The 17,511-nt window shown below is 36.9% G+C and overlaps 3 protein-coding genes across 11 annotated transcripts; 1 reads left to right on the forward strand and 2 right to left on the reverse strand.

Moving 5' to 3' along the window:
• Window positions 1-2,941: 2,941 nt before the first annotated feature.
• LOC114739972 (palmitoyl-protein thioesterase 1) lies at window positions 2,942-10,147 on the reverse strand. 6 transcript variants are annotated; one of them, XM_028928080.1, is made up of 12 exons: window positions 10,061-10,147; window positions 8,851-8,935; window positions 8,181-8,232; window positions 8,075-8,095; window positions 7,933-7,990; window positions 7,438-7,505; window positions 7,154-7,216; window positions 6,566-6,631; window positions 6,325-6,363; window positions 6,023-6,145; window positions 5,821-5,913; window positions 2,942-3,308 (listed from the first exon to the last, which is right to left on the reverse strand). In XM_028928080.1, the coding sequence occupies exons 1-12, from the start codon at window positions 10,089-10,091 to the stop codon at window positions 3,039-3,041; spliced, it is 969 nt and encodes a 322-aa protein (XP_028783913.1). In that variant the 5' UTR covers window positions 10,092-10,147; the 3' UTR covers window positions 2,942-3,038. The 6 variants fall into 6 exon arrangements, with proteins under 6 accessions (XP_028783913.1, XP_028783910.1, XP_028783909.1 ...); XM_028928077.1 differs by lacking the exon at window positions 10,061-10,147 and adding an exon at window positions 9,348-9,448 and having other exon boundaries at window positions 7,438-7,488; window positions 7,937-7,990; XM_028928076.1 differs by lacking the exon at window positions 10,061-10,147 and adding an exon at window positions 9,348-9,448.
• Window positions 10,148-10,197: 50 nt separating this feature from the next.
• On the forward strand, window positions 10,198-11,503 carry LOC114739971 (probable carboxylesterase 8). Its single transcript, XM_028928075.1, has one exon. The coding sequence runs from the start codon at window positions 10,321-10,323 to the stop codon at window positions 11,425-11,427; it is 1,107 nt and encodes a 368-aa protein (XP_028783908.1). The 5' UTR covers window positions 10,198-10,320; the 3' UTR covers window positions 11,428-11,503.
• Window positions 11,504-12,819: 1,316 nt separating this feature from the next.
• Window positions 12,820-16,106, reverse strand: LOC114739973 (protein BCCIP homolog). Of its 4 annotated transcripts, none has more exons than XM_028928085.1 (9): window positions 16,017-16,106; window positions 15,648-15,791; window positions 15,477-15,547; window positions 15,156-15,380; window positions 14,487-14,696; window positions 14,309-14,374; window positions 14,087-14,176; window positions 13,938-13,994; window positions 12,820-13,238 (listed from the first exon to the last, which is right to left on the reverse strand). In XM_028928085.1, the coding sequence occupies exons 2-9, from the start codon at window positions 15,778-15,780 to the stop codon at window positions 13,140-13,142; spliced, it is 951 nt and encodes a 316-aa protein (XP_028783918.1). In that variant the 5' UTR covers window positions 15,781-15,791; window positions 16,017-16,106; the 3' UTR covers window positions 12,820-13,139. The 4 variants fall into 4 exon arrangements, 3 of the variants coding, with proteins under 3 accessions (XP_028783918.1, XP_028783919.1, XP_028783917.1); XM_028928086.1 differs by having other exon boundaries at window positions 15,156-15,245; window positions 15,477-15,574; XM_028928084.1 differs by having other exon boundaries at window positions 15,477-15,574.
• Between the last annotated feature and the right edge of the window lie 1,405 nt (window positions 16,107-17,511).

Below are 17,511 nucleotides of genomic sequence, written 5' to 3' on the forward strand. Positions count from 1 at the left end.
TAGTGCATCAACATCTAGTCCAACCCGCTTTTTCTCTTGGTGGCTTCCATTGAATTTGCTTCATGTTAATGTTCTGGAAGATATTGTGTTTTGGTTTCCCCTATGAAGTTGCTTTTGAAAGGTGAAACATGATCTGGTAAAACATCCCCTGAGTGTGTTGTTCCCTTTTCTGGAGATTTGGTTGCATCATGCTTTCTAGATCAGCTAGCAAGCAGAGCCAAATTCTTCTCTACCATATCCATCCGAGAACCGGATTTACTAGGTTGGTGTGGTGCATTCCACCTTAGCCATTCCTGCAAATCACAAGAGAAAACCACAATATAGTGGCTAGGTTTAATAGATTCCTTCCATATATTTTCTCTCTTTGACAGTCTCTCAGTTATGAATCACACTTCCTTTCCTCACACTAACATCCTAAATGACACTCTCCACTGTTCACTATTCCCATTTAGCTCTCAGTGAGTTGGTGATACTTCTCTCAGGGGTGACTTGCCAGATAAGAATTTCATTTTCTCAAGAATTTGCCAATGCCAAAAAACCCCTCCATAATTGGCTTCCAATATCACTAGACGGTTTGGAAAGGAATTTATAGGCTGCATTAAACATAGAATTTCAAATATGATGCACTTCGCAGCAAACACATCTAGTGTTGGAGAGGGTGGTTTATTTTCAATAGGGTTCTAACCACCTCTTTGCGGGAAAAAAGTTAGCCATCTTTCAATGTCTCATCCCCTTGAGGGAAGAATATAACGTGAGACTGTCTCCTCAGGGTTTATCAACTCGTGGTTCTTAGAAGCATACCCAATTGATGGGAATGAAAATTCATATTTGATGCTCCACTTATCAATTGGCTATATAAAAAAAAATACATTGTATAATAAGCCAATAAAAAAAAACTATATACACATATTGGCAAAAAAGCATGAACCAAAAATAGAATAAATGAAATAAAATGAAAATTAAAAAAAGGAAGGACGTGAATATCAAAATGAGTATATGTGGGGGATAAATAGATAGAGGCATATTTCGAATAAATCAAAAAGAAGGGAGTAGTGAGAATTAACTAAAATCATGTTGGATTCAACATCTAGCCATCACTACTCCAACTATAAATGTGACAACAATCACAAGAGCGTAGGTTTTTCTTGGGTAAAAGAAAGAGAAGATGAAAAAAAAAAAGGGATTTTTCTCTAGTTGGGCCTTCACTCTCTTTCCCCAAAACAACTTATTGCAATGAAATAAGATGATAGAAAAACTCTCTACCTTACCTTTTTTCTTCATTAGGAAATTCTGAATCAGTTCCTCTAACCCTTACTCTCCTATTTATAAGCTCTACATAGGGTTTTTCCAATTTTTTTCCAATTTTCTTTTTTAATTTTCCTTAATTATAATTTATATATAACTTCCTATTGAGTACCAAATCATCATCAAATTATGATTTTTTTATTTTAATTTTCGTTTTTTTTATTTTTTCTCCTAATGTAACTTCCTATTTGAGCATCAAATCATCATCAAATTATGATTTCTCATTTTAATTTCTGTTTTTTTTTTTTTACTATCATAAACCAAAATATTTTTCTAAATTGAGGAGCTAATCATCTTAAATGAGAAATATTTACTTTTATTTTCTTATTTTTTTTATTTCCCTCCTTAATGTGTCCACCTCACATTTCCTAAATTGGCTTTTAATTCTTATCTCTTATTTTATTGCCATTTATTGTAAGAGGGATTTTTTTTTATTTGTCATATGGTGAACTTCTCAGACTTAGCGTCCAAGAAAGATCAAGGAGGATATCAATCTTTTATGATTCTTTTTTTTTTTCCTTTTCTTTAATTTCAATTACATTTAATAAGTTTGTGGGGCCCAGACAAAATTGGGTATTCACAGGTAATATCTAATTATCTATCATTATTCCATATTTTTCGTCCAAAATATAATTTCTTCATAATTTATAATTATAACTTGTTGAATATATACATACACATTTATAAAGTTTCTTACATGTCTGTTCATTTTTCTTCATTCTCTCGATGCTTATTAGATGCAGACATGTATGTATATTACAATTTTGGAATAATGGATTATAATTTAGAAATTTAGAAAATAAAAGAATAATATAACCGGTTTTACCATAGTTTTCTTTAATCAAATTTAGCATTTCCAGGCTGATTTCTTTTCTCTTTTTTTTTTGGTACTTTTTTCAATCTGATTTCATCAGTTCTCAGGTTGGTTAGTTTTTCAAACCGACTGGTCCAATCCAAGTCTGGAAACCCTCGTTGGAAGCATAGCTGACGTGTGAGAGCAACATTTCTGAGGCCCAACCACATCACTATATCATACTTCACGCATTTCCCTTCTTTTCTTGAAAAAAGGAAAAAAGAAACAAAAGAAAAAGAGTGAATGGGCGTGGGGCTTCTGCCATTTACAAAGCTCAGCGCTTGCTTGATCAGTTTGAGATGATAAGGGGAAAGAGAAGCACTGGGGTTTTTGATGGATCATGCGGTGTGTTTATCATACTACTATATTGTCATAACAGACAAGTCGCATTTTAAGATGGATATACGTACGTACCATATGGTCCCATAATGAAGCGAAAAAGGTGTATGTCGTGCGTATTTCAGATCACAGGTTTGGCGACTTCAATTTGTTGGAAATACATTCATGATGCTTTTGCCTTTGAAATGGATTATAGGAGAGTCAATAGTTGGCCTGTTGATTCTGAAGATTAACATTGACAGATTGTTGTTTTGTTAAAGCCTCTGAAGCTGGTATTGTCCTGCTACACGTACATAAATATTCTGCCCAAGTATAATCACAGTGCTTGAGAATGGAATTATTCCATGTAGCTTTCACTCGCTCGGTCTACAAAACTAGAACTTCACCGCCACTTTATTGAATATATGACTTTAGAATGCCCAATAATTTAAATATTCTCGGCTTTTTAAATTCACCGTCATATCCCATGGTCCAACCGACGGTGGTTCCGTTTTATACATCCTGTAAAGTCAATTTCACAGGAACTTTTGAATAATCTACTCTAACCCATGATGCGGAGTAACTGCCGGCCTTCATTAAGCCCAGCCATTTCAAAAGCGAAGCTCAGGAGCGACCACTGCCAACCAGATGAAGATTCTACGACTTTTGGAAGTGCGATTGTTGATGCTTGGTCCTTCAAGAATGGCACTATATATCTCTTCATCTCACCAACTGATATCTCCAAATGATTCCCTGACACCTTGATGAATTTCACTTTTCCAGCTTCATCCAGAGTTTTTAAACCGATCCAGTCTTCAGTATAGAGCTTAGTCTGTGAAAAACAGGGCATTTTATTAAATGTCTGGGTAAATTATTTCATGCATTGATTGCTTCGTGAAATTTAAGAACGAATGTTGCCCCGTCCATCCATCACAAGCACAGGCCTCAAACAGCTTATCAAGTGAACACTTGATATATTAATACAACACATACAAACAAAATCCTCGTTACTATTCAATCATCATTTACTGAAGTGACATCTTTTGGTCATATAAGTGACTTTTTTTTTTTTAATACACAGTCACTTTTTCGGATTTGAAAATTTTGAATCTTCTATACTGCTGCTTTTGTTGAATCCTCCGCACAATGCACGGAGTGTTTTCTAGTTTCTGTTAGGGTAAAATACTCTGTAAACCAAGTAAGCTAGAGTTCCATCCTTGCTAATTCCATTATTAATTATTAAGTTTCGGAAGAAAGCATGATAATTTTATGCTTTGGCCATACTTTCAATGATAGAGGATTTTAGAAATTATAATGGGGATGATTGACGAAAGCATGAGAAAATTATAGTGGGTCTTATCGGAAGGTGTTGAGTCAGAATATTAGTCACCATAACATCCATTATAATTGAATCAGAATTAGAGAGATGGCGTAAAATTTAAGAGGGAGGGTGTTAGGGTACAAGTAATAAGAGGATGAGATTAGTTAGCTGGTAGCTATGTTGCTTTAGAACAGTTAGCATCAGAAGGGGTTCCTTGAGGCTATATATAGGGTGTGAATAAGTTATCTCTGAGAAAAAGTTGTACCAAGTGGTCCCCGAGCTGATTCCATTTGGAAAGGAAATGGAAGCAAGAAGGAAATGCGTGATTCTGTGATTCTGTGAAAGAAAGGCAAGTCACCGTCAATGAACTGCTGGGGAATGGGGTAAGAAAGGTTTACGATGAAGATGAGTGGATGACACGCATGCCGCCATTCTTGAGGGACCTGTGGTCATGAAGGTTCAAGAAGATCAAGAAAAGCCACGACACACAAGAACATAAACTCCTGCTAACCCCCGAACTAAATAGTGGTGAATTAAAGGATTATGGTCAAGTAGAAGGCTGCGTGATTGAGCGCAAGTCAGGAGGAAGGGGAAACCCTGGACGACCGATCAGCACTGCAGCTCCTGGGATCTGTGAGTTGAGATTCTGGTTCTGCACTCAGGACGAGCAGGGGATGGATCTGGTGCACAACAGGACAACTGGTGAGCATATTCTCTTCAGCGTCCAATTGGTTACCGGGAATGATGACGATGGAAAGAAATGGAATGGGATAGAATGACAGTAGCAAAGCCAAGGGAGCACACTGCAGGGGACAGTGTTACCGGAAGTCACATTAGCTCTAAACCAGAAAAATAAACGAGTCTAAAAATGGAGCCTTGGGTGGCTGCACAAACAATGGGCTCAAGTTATATGGCTTCTCATTCTTTGGAAGAAGGCACAAACACCAGTTGCAGAATAGGAATCACCAGAGAATGATATCAATTTTGATCTTCTTTTTGAATTTTTATAAAAACTTTTCTTAGTGGGAAGTAGCTGTTACGATACAAATATAGGCAAGGATTAGTTTAGTTATGTTGGTTTAGAGCTGTTAGCATTAGAAAACGGTCCCTGAGCCTATGCAAAGGGTACTGGCCCATCCGCAATGGCTTGTAAATGAAATAAGTGACTTATGGAACAAATCTGGACCAGAGAAGAGGTAGCTTTTACCGGTCTAGTTCAGAGTAATAGGGATTTAGGGCTTTTTAATTGTTGAATTAGTTTAAGCATGTAATTTTAGAGGAATAGAGCATGAATTTTAAAAAAAGAGGTTAAGATACAAATTTGTTTTGAACATTTTTACCAGGGGCAATGTTGTTGTTGTTTTTTTTTTTTTTGGGTTTAAGGTTATCGAAGCAATGTTACCCTTACAGTTAAAAATGCTAACGGTTTTTTTCAAGGTAGGGCAACATTATTATATTTCGAAGCTTTCGGGATAACATTGAATCTAAAAAAAATTTTGTGACAATATTGCTCCTAAACGAAAACTTTCAGAATAAAACATACTCCTCCGGTCCTAATTATAAGACCCAATTGACTTATTTGAGGAGATTAAGGAAGTAAGTTAAGTTGGTTATTTATAATAAATAAGTGTTGTCATTCCTAAAATATCCTTGCTAATTAAGTATATTGGCTAAAACTATCATTATTAGAAGGATTATCTTGGAAAAAAATGCATAAATATAAGAGATAAAATGGATTGGTGTCTTATAATTAGGACCAAATAAAAAGTCAAATGGGGTCTTATAATAAGGACCGGAGGAGTATATATGTAGGCATGTGTATGTATATGAGCAAATAATTATCCAGCCAACCCATTTTAAAAGAAAGGACTTGAATCCTAGAAAGTTTAAATTCCTCCCACTTAAAATTCTGTGGAATTTTTCAATTCACAATCCAAACATAACATACAAGGTACATCGGAACTACTTATTATATAAGATACTTGCATCAGGTAAATACCAGATATGTGATGACTTAAATTACCTCTTGTGCTGGCAAAACAGGATGAAATGCACCATCTGGAAAATAACCAAACCAGGATGTTTCTTTGGGTATCAAAACAGCGTCTTGCTCGAACTGATTCACATGCAGGGAGCATAGAGACACCATAGGTGTATATAATATAGACTAATATTATCCAAAACAGAGTTGAGAAGAGAGGCAGAACAGAGAAATTCTTACTCACCATTATAAGAACCAAATTTTCTAAGCTGGCAAATCGCAGCTTGTATGTATAATTCTTCATATTCATGATTTCATTATTAAGCTTTGGAAGAAACTTACATCCGTTAATGTAGGCAAAAATATCCTGAAAAATGAGAACATGAACTGATTGCTTTTGTTTTCTCCATTTGTCCATAACGCAGAAATCCAATCAGACCCAATGTCACTGACTATTGAGTAGAGCAAAATAGCTCAAGTGCGACTAATATGTGAAATGCAACTTAACAAGTAAATGATGATTTACATATTATGTATTCCACTCACTGTAGGTATTTTAAAGTAGTTACTTGGCCCAAGGTGTTCCTGCATCAAGATTTCATGGGTACCAGGAGAGGGAAAATAGCAATATGTTACTAAAAGAATTTGGAAGCCAAATAATAAGAAAAAATGAACGAGACTTGAAATAAGAACAGCATGACATTCATTTCGAATTCAATCATAGTAATCTTCTCATTAAACTAAAAAGTGAAAAGTTACAACAAGGCGATTAAGCAAAGTAAAAAACCTGGACAAAGCGGCTGTAGATTATCAATTTGACCAGATCATCAAGAAGAACGCATAACCACTCGGACTGGGAAAATGCAAATGTCAGACAATGTTGCAACTACAACAACCCACACGCAGAAGAATGACAGATAATTTATAACTCAATTATTGATATCTTTGTACTCAGTCAAACCAATTTCCATGTCAGAAGTTCTGCAAGGGTCTAGATACATATTGCATGGAATAGCAATACAAATCTCTCAGTTGTTTCTGTTCCCAAGATATATATACTGAAAAATTACGCCATTTAAAAATCCTTATATAGACGGGCACTCACTCCAAAATAGCACATATTAGCAACCAACTGATTAAGGAAGAGATGACAGCATGGTTTTCCTAGTCTTTTCATCACAGATTGACAACATTGCGGTAAGGATAGCGTTTTAACATGCTATTGCTTTGGAGACGCCCATAAAACTTCCGTATTAGTTTGTGTCTGATTAAGTACCTATAGTTGCTACACTCCAGAAATAAACCATCCTTCTGAGATTAAGTGCTATAGAGGAACAAATATTTAGCAGATTGAGTTCAACTATAAAGCACTTACCCCACAGAATGGAAGAGAAGCAGTACCAGCATGTGGTCCGGCGAGCGATATGAAATTCTTCACCTGATTTACATCCAGGACAAAAGAAAAAGCAACACGCCTCGATTCAGATTTCAGATATTGGTATAAATAGCATTGAAATAAAAATAAAAATAAATTTTAAAATAAGACTTTAAAAAAACAGGGTTCTCAAATAAAGAATAAACAGAAAGATGCAACCTCAAAATAACTTCTCCATGGAGATGTAAAAGTCCAATATCATAGATTAAAAAATCAGTCCATACCTGCGGTCCTCCATCACAAAATTCAACAAGCCCTCGACCAATCATGTTGCCCTGTGAACCAAATGAGGCTATCATGTGATCAATACAGGAAAGAAAGGAAACATATGCACTGAAAAGCCATTCTACTATGTTAAGACGATAAATGCTTAACAATTCAAACTATAACCCGTTAGCACTAAATATACAATAGGCAATTATTGAGCCTTTGGAAAAAGGATAATGGTGCTATCTTTCAAGGATCAAAATAGGGCTTTTATCATGTTCTAATATTTGCTTTTGTATGAATATTGACTGGTTCTATTATCTCCTTGCATCTCTCCATTGTTGGTTAATAGTGGGAAGACTGCAGAAATGAAAAGGAACTTATATATCAGCTGCATCTCCTGAGTTTTTCCCCTTTTGTTTTGCTAGTCTTTGTTTGTGCCTACCAGAAATACCGCCTAAAATGAAATATTATTGTTAGTTCAAGTAAAATGAGTTCACTTCATTGCTTACTCGCCTGAGAGAGTCCGACGATATTGTAACCCTGACTTAGTTCAGTCATCTTCTTAACCTAGGGATAAAAGCAAAAACTTATTTGGAAACAAATTATACTCATGGAGTAAAATTGGAATCTCTTACCAAACATCTTCGCTACCTTCTCACAGGCAATAGTTGTCTGAAAGCATATGGAGTATACAAACAGTTACTTGATTGTAAGATGCCTAACATTGTAAAATGGAAGCACGATAACCAAGTGTCACCTGTTCCATTAGGGGCATGGTCCAAGAATCCCATGATCCGTCTCCAATTTTTCTACAAACAGGTGAAGTACAGATAAGTAAGTAAAAGCACATCACATCTTGGTTGTGAATCATCAAACGTCTATCAAAACGGGCTGTTAAATGGGAATTCAGCTGCAAGGACCAACTAACTTAACTGCAAAGTTCGTTAGGCTAGTAGATACATATTGCAGGTGAGAGCAGAGGGTGTAATAATTAGAATATGGGCATTCGCATGGAGGATCCTAGCCCCCTTGAAATGCTAGGAGCTTTATTCTTCTCATTTCTTCTGGATAATGTTAGCTTCCTTTTTTGCAACAATATTTTGTAAATTTACTAGAGTTCATTGTTAGGAGAGCAAGTTCATAACATTCACAAATTAATATAATTGATAACATTTGTTACATTCTCTCTCTCAATTATTGAAGTTCAGCTGTATTGGGAAAGAAATCTTTGCATCATTTAATAAATATAAATGTACCAAAATAGCTATCTATGACATGCTGTGCGAGTTTTAATTTTCCTTCCACCTGTGACAGATTGTAATCAACACAATTGACCTATTGACCCTTGAACTAGGCTTCGGCATATGGACTCATGGTCAAATGAAAAGAAAAATTACTATTAGTTAAATACTAAATTATTAGCATACATGCAGTATCCTTGAGAGCCAGACCAGTTGCTTAAGAGCTCTGTGAAGTGTTTGACTCCTTGATTCTTGCATTCATCTCCAAGGCCTGACATAAGTACAAAGAATCAAAGCTTTATGACTCAGTCTACATAATGAGTGCGTGGGCAGACTTGTTCTTTCTCTCACAAGTGCAAACTCATCTACCAAGGATGTTTCCTCTAAATTCTATCTTGGACCTTTAGGCAGAGCTTGGTTGGAAAAGTTAAAAATAATAGGAAAGATGTGACCCTGGTTCTGGAACAAAAGGCATACAATGTCACTTTCCACATACCCATCTAGTGACTCATTTAAAGGGTAAGAATACCGAGCCACCATCGATTTTAGCATCAGCCACCAAATGGCGGACCATAAATTCGACAAAAAACAAAACCATGCACAAAACAGAGCGTAAACGATGCAAACTGATAAAACTTTTAAACTTTGTAACAAAGTAAAGGATTGAGAAACAGAGTAGTTACCAGGTAAAACTATGAAGGGAATAGACAGTGTCGTCCATGTGTATGTTAGCATACAAAGCACAAAGACGGGAAGTACATGTGGTTTACCCATTAATTTCAGCTATAATTGACTGCTATGAGACTCTATATTAAGGTTTCATGGCGGAAATTTGGGCCCAGAAATTCTGGGCATATATTAGCAATGCACGAAGAGCAGAGTGACAATGGTCAAAGCGCCAACGACCTCTCTTCCATCCTGCCAGCTGCCTAGTTCGGTACGCACGTGACTGTTGACTTGACAGACTTTGTAAAATTTGATTCACTCGAAAATTTGGGAGGCGGGGATATCTTTTACGTATGCAGCCCGCAAATGAAGTAATTGTTAAAAATTTGGTTCCTTCTCCTTCTAGATGGACAACGCTGTTGAAAACTTCTTTCAGTTTTCACCCAAGTGACTTTCAGCACTTCTTTATTAGAAATTTAGAACCAACAAAAATGTTATTTCTATTGCATATTCTTAGATGATGAGTTGGGTCATAAAATTTTCAGTGTGAAGAATGAAAGTGAATAAGTCATGGCAGGAGGGTGTGATCATAATAACTGCGGGTCCCCCCCCCCCGGGGGGGTTTTGGGGGGGGGGGGGGGAAGGCAGTTGCGCTTCTTAAATGAACCATTATTGTTGAATTAATTATCGTGGTGTGATTTAATAATTAAATTCGTGAATTTCATAGAACCGGCGTAGGAGATGAACAATGTCACCAGCATTTATCAGCGTATCATTTAAGCCCCGAACAGCTCAATTAGCGCATAGCTAGCACAGTATCCGCATAACTCTGGAAAGCCAGGTTGCTGTAATTTGATTAATCTCATTCCTTAAAAATAAAAGACACGTCATTTGGATACATGGAGAGGCTGAGAGAGAATTTCTCCATCCGGCCGGCCAGGGCCAGCAGTATCAACCTACCTAAATTAAGCGGCAATTTAATGAGACGAGATGGTTACATATGAGCCGCAGCTTCTTCTTCTTCTTCTCCTGAGTGTGACGGGGCCTCCCTCCTCTAAAGTCTCAACCATGGCCAACCAACCTCCCCCCGCCCCCCACGATGCAACTTCCTCCCTCGACCCCTACCAATTCCTCAGCATCAAACCCAATCCCGATGGCTCCATCACCCGACTCCGACCCATCCCCTCCGTGCCCCCTTCTCCCGCCCCCGCCCCCGCCCCCGCCCCCGCCCATTCCCTTTCTCTCTCCAAGGACCTCCCTCTCAACTCCTCCTTCGACACCTCCCTCCGCCTCTTCCTCCCCCATCCTCTCCCTCCCTCTCCCCCCAAACTCCCCGTCGTCATCTACTACCACGGCGGCGGCTTCGTCTTCTACCACCCTTCCTCCTCCATTTTCCACGATTCCTGCATTGCCTTGGCCTCCCGTTTGCCCGCCCTGGTCGTCTCCGTCGACTACCGTCTCGCACCGGAGCACCGTCTTCCTGCGGCCTACGAAGACGCTGTCGAAGCGATCGAGTGGGTCCGAAACCAAGCCCGGGATCCCAACGCATCCGAACCCTGGATGAAAGACCACGCGGATTTCTCCCGGTGCTTCCTGATGGGAAGTAGCGCCGGAGCAAATATCGCCTACTTCGCTGGTTTACGCGCCACTGATCTTGACTTGTCTCCGCTGAAGATCCAAGGCCTGATACTAAACTCGGCTTACTTTGGTGGCGTCCAGAGGACGGCATCGGAGGTGAGGCTGGCGAACGATCGCATTCTGCCGCTGCCGGCGAACGAACTGATGTGGGCCCTGTCTTTGCCACCTGGCGCCGACCGGGACCATGAGTACTGTAATCCGACGGTGGGTGATGGGATCTACGGGGAGAAGATCGGACGGCTGCCAAGGTGTTTCTTGAATGGCTACGGCGGGGACCCACTGGTGGACAAGCAGAAGGAGGTGGTGAAGATTCTGGAAGCACGTGGAGTGGAGGTGTTCACCCATTTCAGCGACGATGGGTTCCATGGAGTGGAGATCTTTGAGCCTGCCAAAGCACAGGCCTTGTGTGATAATATCCAGAAGTTTATCTACGCCTCGGACGCAACCTCGGCTTTGTGATTGTGAGCTCTTTCCTGGGCATGGCAATGCATGATCGTATGGGAAGAAATAAATGTTGTGAAATTAGTTAAACTAATTATTTATAATAAATAAATATTTTTTAAAATATTTTTATTATTAATTATGTGTATTAATTAAAATTAATATTTGATAAAAATATTTAATATATGTAATTATTATAAGAACTATCTTAAAAAAATAAATAAAATTAGAAATAAAGTAAATTTTTGTTATAAAAAAATAAAATAAATTAAAATCTTATATTTATAATTAAATTAAAAATAAAACTAGTTTTAAAGGATGCACGAGTGATCACGAGAGTTTCGGAAGGAGAATTCATTGGTTTCATCACTTAGCACTGAAGTTAGAGAGAGAGAGAGAGAGTGTGTGTAATTTTAATTTCACAAGAAAATAGCGACCACAACGTGACAGAGTTGTGGTTCTACGAACAACCCCACTGCCACAACCTCCTTCTATCTCCAATAGCATCAGCAATTAATCTATTTCCCTTTTGTAAATTTTTTTTTACCCAGCCTTGGGTCCTTTTTTATTTTCCTTAGGCCAGGCTTTTGATTAATTTTTTTAATGAATAAACTACCCATTGCAGTCAAATAAAATTTTTTAAAAAAAAAAACCTTCAGGGAAAGAGTTTTCCACGAAGAATTGGTGTTGTTAATGAGTAAATTATTATTATAACAGGCTTGTTTATTTCTTTTGCGAAGGATGAATTAGACAAATCTTTTATTGGAGGTGGCTTTTAATAGTCCTTTCATTCTTCTTTTAGTATTAGCTAAGATAAATGTCACCATACAAATATATGTGATTTATTGTCCTTACCATCGCACGAACAGTTGAGCACTTAACCTCGTGAAGATTTAGACCCTAATATCATACAGTGATCTTCCGTCAAGCATTGAGATTAGTTAAATGAACTGGACGATCTTAATAGCGGTTTCAGCATAAACACTGAAAAACGATGGCTTCTCACCTTCAGGGGCATGCTGCTTCATGTTTTCCTCCTAAATTGTATTTAAAAAATATCATCTAATCCCCCTAAGCAATCAATATATGATTTGACCTGATATTTATGGAAGTACTTAAGTAAAAATTAAATCATGATTTTAAAAGTGATTTTATGATATATAAAATAAATATGTGAAAAAAAAATTTGTCTTGACTTACATAAAAACACTCTTAAAAAATGCTTCTTGAGTAAACCAACCAGCCCCTACTTTGCAGATGTTTATGCCTTAGAAACTGGAAGGTGGTTTATACGACTATAAACTTGCTTTAATCCACACCCAATGTCATTTTCATCCAGTTAATCAAGCAATTATCAGCAGAGCCGTAATTTCATCATTTTACTTGATGCAAGGCACTGTTTTCTCGCAGTTGTAGAACGTGTAACATATCTCGCTATGCTTTCAAGGGTGAAACCCAGAAAATATTTGTCCACAACTATCGGGTCATGAGGAACCGCAAGAACAAAAAGGGCCATAAACTGGGGTGAACTCAATTTATCAATTTAAGTTCGTTTCTCTCTGAGCAAAATTTTAAATGCATCAGGCTAATGTAGAAGAGTACGTTCTTAAAAGTGCCTAAAGCCCATGACAAAGAAAAAATAATATTATAATTTGGCACGTTGGACCAGATCAGGATGAATCAGAAGTTTGACTGCATTGCTCGAAATCCGGGGCACCTAATGGTTCGCATCAGGGTTCACTCATTAGAGACCGCAATTCTTGCCGAAATGTGGGAATTTTATCTGCTTCAACAGCCATGACCAATCCCACTGACATGTAATTCTTTAGCTGTAAGGGGCAAAACATGAATATCAATTCCGAATTACTGAAGATATAGCTATAGGGTAATTTAAGCAAGAAAATAAAACTGAAATTCTATCGTTCACCCAAAAAAATAAAATAAAATAAAACAAAACTGAAATTCTAGTTATTTTAAAATTCTTAACGTTCAGAGCATCAAAATTGATTCCAAGAACTCGGACTTGGTCATTTCGTTTGCATTCTATCTTGATCATGTTGATTTGGTATTCCTATCTAATCCCAGAATGTAGATTGTAGAAGGGAAGATGAGAATCAGGCTTGAAACCTCAGTATACCTGATCCAGATGCTCAACCCTCCATCAACCAGGGAAAAGAGCATGTAGACGAGAGAAGTTTAACTCAAATAGGCTGTTCAAAATACCCACGGACCCCATACAGCCCATCCCCAAAATAAAACTGGTGAAAATTAACTGTATCCCATAAAAGATGGGAGAGAAAAAAGTTCCTGTTAAGAACGTGAGCATTACGTTCCATGAAAACACATGGCAAAAAGTCCTCACTGCCAATATCCCATAAGGCACTCCATATTTTGCTGTGTATTTCTCCACAAAACAGAGGCAGAACTTATTATCGTTATGCATTAAAAAAAATACTTCCAGAAAATGCCAAGAAAATGGAGAACCAAAACATATTGGAATAATGGTATATCAGGAATCATATACTTGCCTCACGAGTTTCAGGCTGTGAAGTTTGCAATGGAAAATAGAAAAACCAGGAGCTCAACTGTGATAGATTTCAGGAAATAGTCAATAATGCAAGCGAAATAAATAGACAATGGGTCAACAAGATCAACAGAAGCATTAGTAGTTCAGTACCTTGTGAAAAAGTTCGTCCTCAGGCTTTATATATATTATTGCATTATCATCATCCTTGTTCAGTTTTCGATTTTGCTCTGCATTCTTATGCTGTGATTTTACGTTCGGTCAAAGAAAAAATAAGAGTAACAAGAAGAAAATGAACTTAACTAGAAACTCTATAGTAACCAAAAAGAGAAGACAATGAGTAGAAGGTACAAGGGAGAAGCCACAGAAGGGTACCTTGTAAATTTTACTATATATTATATAATGTGTTAACTTGAAGGAATTACGAAGCTCCTCTGTTGGCTACAAAAATGCAAAACAACACATTATAAGTTCCCTGAGCAAAGTGAGCCTCTGGCGATCAAGTTGAATCCTATCTACCACCCTCACCCATCTATTAATATCAACATCTGACCTCATCTTCTGTCGCCCATGACACTTCATCAAAAAGGGCATCATAAAGATGTGGTAAAAGCTGGAGAGGAAGATTCACTACGCGCTGGGATACCAGAAGACCAACATCATGTGCTTGTTCCCCCAAAAGAAGTTTCAATTGATCAAATGTGCCCTTTTCTTTGCACACTTTAAGTAGGAAATCCTTCAGTTCCTCGATACATTTTTGCTCCTGGAAAAAACACACAGTCAAGCTTCAGCATGTGCTGAAATACTGTGCCAGTCACACATCCAATGGGCAAGTTACGTGCAGAATCAAGAATATACTGGATCATCTGCTAAATTAAAACATTGCAGTTTGTACCTCAAATAAATGATGTTGTTATGTATTAAATTTCCAAACAGAGACACATACACAAGCACACGCACAAGATATGATTTGGTGTCCTATCTTAAATAAGAAACATGTCATTAGTATTTTGATCCCCGCAGCAATCTATCTATTTCATACTTGTAACAAATCACCGAACTGGTAAATTTGAAAAGGGTCCAGATGACGTTTGCTCATAAGTGCAAAAGAAACAGGATGAGATGGAAGTAAAGATGATTTCACATAATAACATTTCAGGCCAGCCAATAGATAACGTGGTAACAAGACATGGCAGCTAATAATGTCTGTGAAGTCACTTACCCTGTATCTCCATAAGTTCAGAGCAGTCACAACAGCAAAAAGCCCCTCATCCTCATCATCCTCTACTTTTACAACAGTGCCCACTGTGGTCTGTTCCAAGATTAAGTCAACAAAGCCACTCAGATCCCATTGTTTATCATCCAGGTAAGTTTGGAGCAAGTTCTTTACTCCATGAAAGTCACCAGGTTTAGGATCAAAGAAGGAAAAATCAGCTTGGACAACACCCTTCAATGACAGAAACGATACTTTAATCATTTGCTAGTTATTCCCCAAATTTAATTTGAACATGTTAAATGCAATAAATCAAATATGAACAATTACTTCAAACTCTTCATCAGATGACTCAGATTGCTCTGTCTTCTCCTCCAAAGTGTGCTTAGCCAATCCATAGCCTGGGCAGTGGCTTAGAGACTTAGAAACTGGGATGCAATTATGCAAACTGTAAGCATCAACTAACTATGAATTGCACATTACTGTAGAGGCGGGGATTACCTGCAAAGCTTCGATAAGATTTTTTATTAGACTTGGAAGTAGAGGCCATTTGGGCTACTGAACGAGCGAAACGCGAGAATGTCAAAGGCCGAGCTTTCAAATGTTGGCTACGCCTTCTGGGTCTTCGGGGCATCGTTACAACAGCTAGAGTGTGATAGTGAGAGGCTTAGTTAGAGGTCACATCAACAATAAAAGAGGCTTCACGATTATGATTATTGAACGAGAAGCATCACGCGACGGATAGCATCACGACGAAGCAAGAAATAACAGAAAGCAGATCAACGAGAAACACAGCAACTTTTTTTTTTCTTTTTTTGCCAACGAAAGACAACAACTGACAGTTGAAGAAAAACACAGGAGAATTCGAACCTGAAGGATAGTGAACAAGGGGGAGCAAACGGCGAGTGAATGAGGATATATGAGACCGAAACTTGAATAGCAGCGAGGGAGAGAACAATGCCCGGGGAAGTAGGGCAAACGCCAAACGGGCAAGCAATTGACGAATTTTACCTTTCTTCTTCTGAAATAAAAATAGAAGGAAAAGCATTTTAATTAGCATAATAATATAATTGATTTTTTAAATTAACTTGGAAGCTCCTGTGATTTAATCCTGCTTTTAATTCTTCTTCTTTTTTGTTTCCATGAAGTTTTATAGTTTTACTTAATTTATAATCATGTCTCTATAATATTTTTATCAATCTCTTATGATTTCACTGATTTTCTTACTAGAATTTCGGTAGTCTTTTACCTTTTATTTTATAAATTTTAATAATATTTTTTTATAAATACTCTTCTGATCTTTGCTGTAAGACCTAATTAATTAATTTTGATAGATTGAGAATGTTAATTGAATTAGTTAATATGATATGTTTTTTTTAAAACACCTTAAGAATATTTTTTAAACCCTTTCCTGTCTCTCTTACTGGGGTATTATTAAGAGAATATCAATACGATTAATTTGAAAAAAAATTAATAAACATGTAAAATAAGTTTTATATTTAGGGCCAACGTTAACTCTCCAATTCAGTCCTATATTAATGATCAGAAGAGTATTAAATATCATATTGTAAAGTAATATTTAATATTAGTTAATTACTACCTCCAGACCTTATTATAAGAGTTAATTGACTAATTTAAGTAGATTAAAAAAGTTTATTGGGTTAGTTATTTTGTAATGATTAGGTGTTATCTTTTCTAAAAAAATAGTTACTAATCATGTATTAGCTAAAACTACTATTTGATTAAATTTTTAACATGTACAACTAATACAAAAACTACTTTGAAAAAAAAATAGATAAATATGAGAAGTAAAATGGATTGAGGTCTTATATTTAGGACCAAATTGAGAGTTAAATTAGCTCTTATATTAAAAATTAGAGGTAATATTTTATAAATAATTACATAATAAATTTTATTTTAAAAGTATTTTATATGTTTTATTAAACATATATTTATGTTATGTGTGTGTGAGAAAATCGCATTAAAGAACCCTTAAAATAACAAAATAGCGAAATAATCATTTGAATAATGGAAATTACTTGAAGGAGTCAGGTCTTAAATTATAATTATGAAATCAAGCCTAAAAAACCCCGAAAAAAAAAAAAACCCCTTCTTGTTTTTCTTGTTTTGTCTCATCTTCTCTTCTGTTTCTGTTCCATCGACGCACCACATCAACATGAGTTATCCCTGCCACCTGTGAAGAATAAACACCGTAGATGTTATGCCAAGTCACACGAATTTATTATTAAATAGATTAAAAGCGCCTCAGCACAGCAAAATTCAATCAGAATTTGGAATTTTTTATTCTGCGGTTATATATCATTTGTCGACTAAGAAGCCTGCGTGGACCATTTAGGGCATGTTT

This window comes from Neltuma alba, unplaced genomic scaffold (assembly GCF_004799145.2).
Source record: "Neltuma alba isolate B1F8T4 unplaced genomic scaffold, ASM479914v2 tig00003001_pilon, whole genome shotgun sequence".
NCBI classification, from domain to species: Eukaryota; Viridiplantae; Streptophyta; class Magnoliopsida; order Fabales; family Fabaceae; genus Neltuma; species Neltuma alba.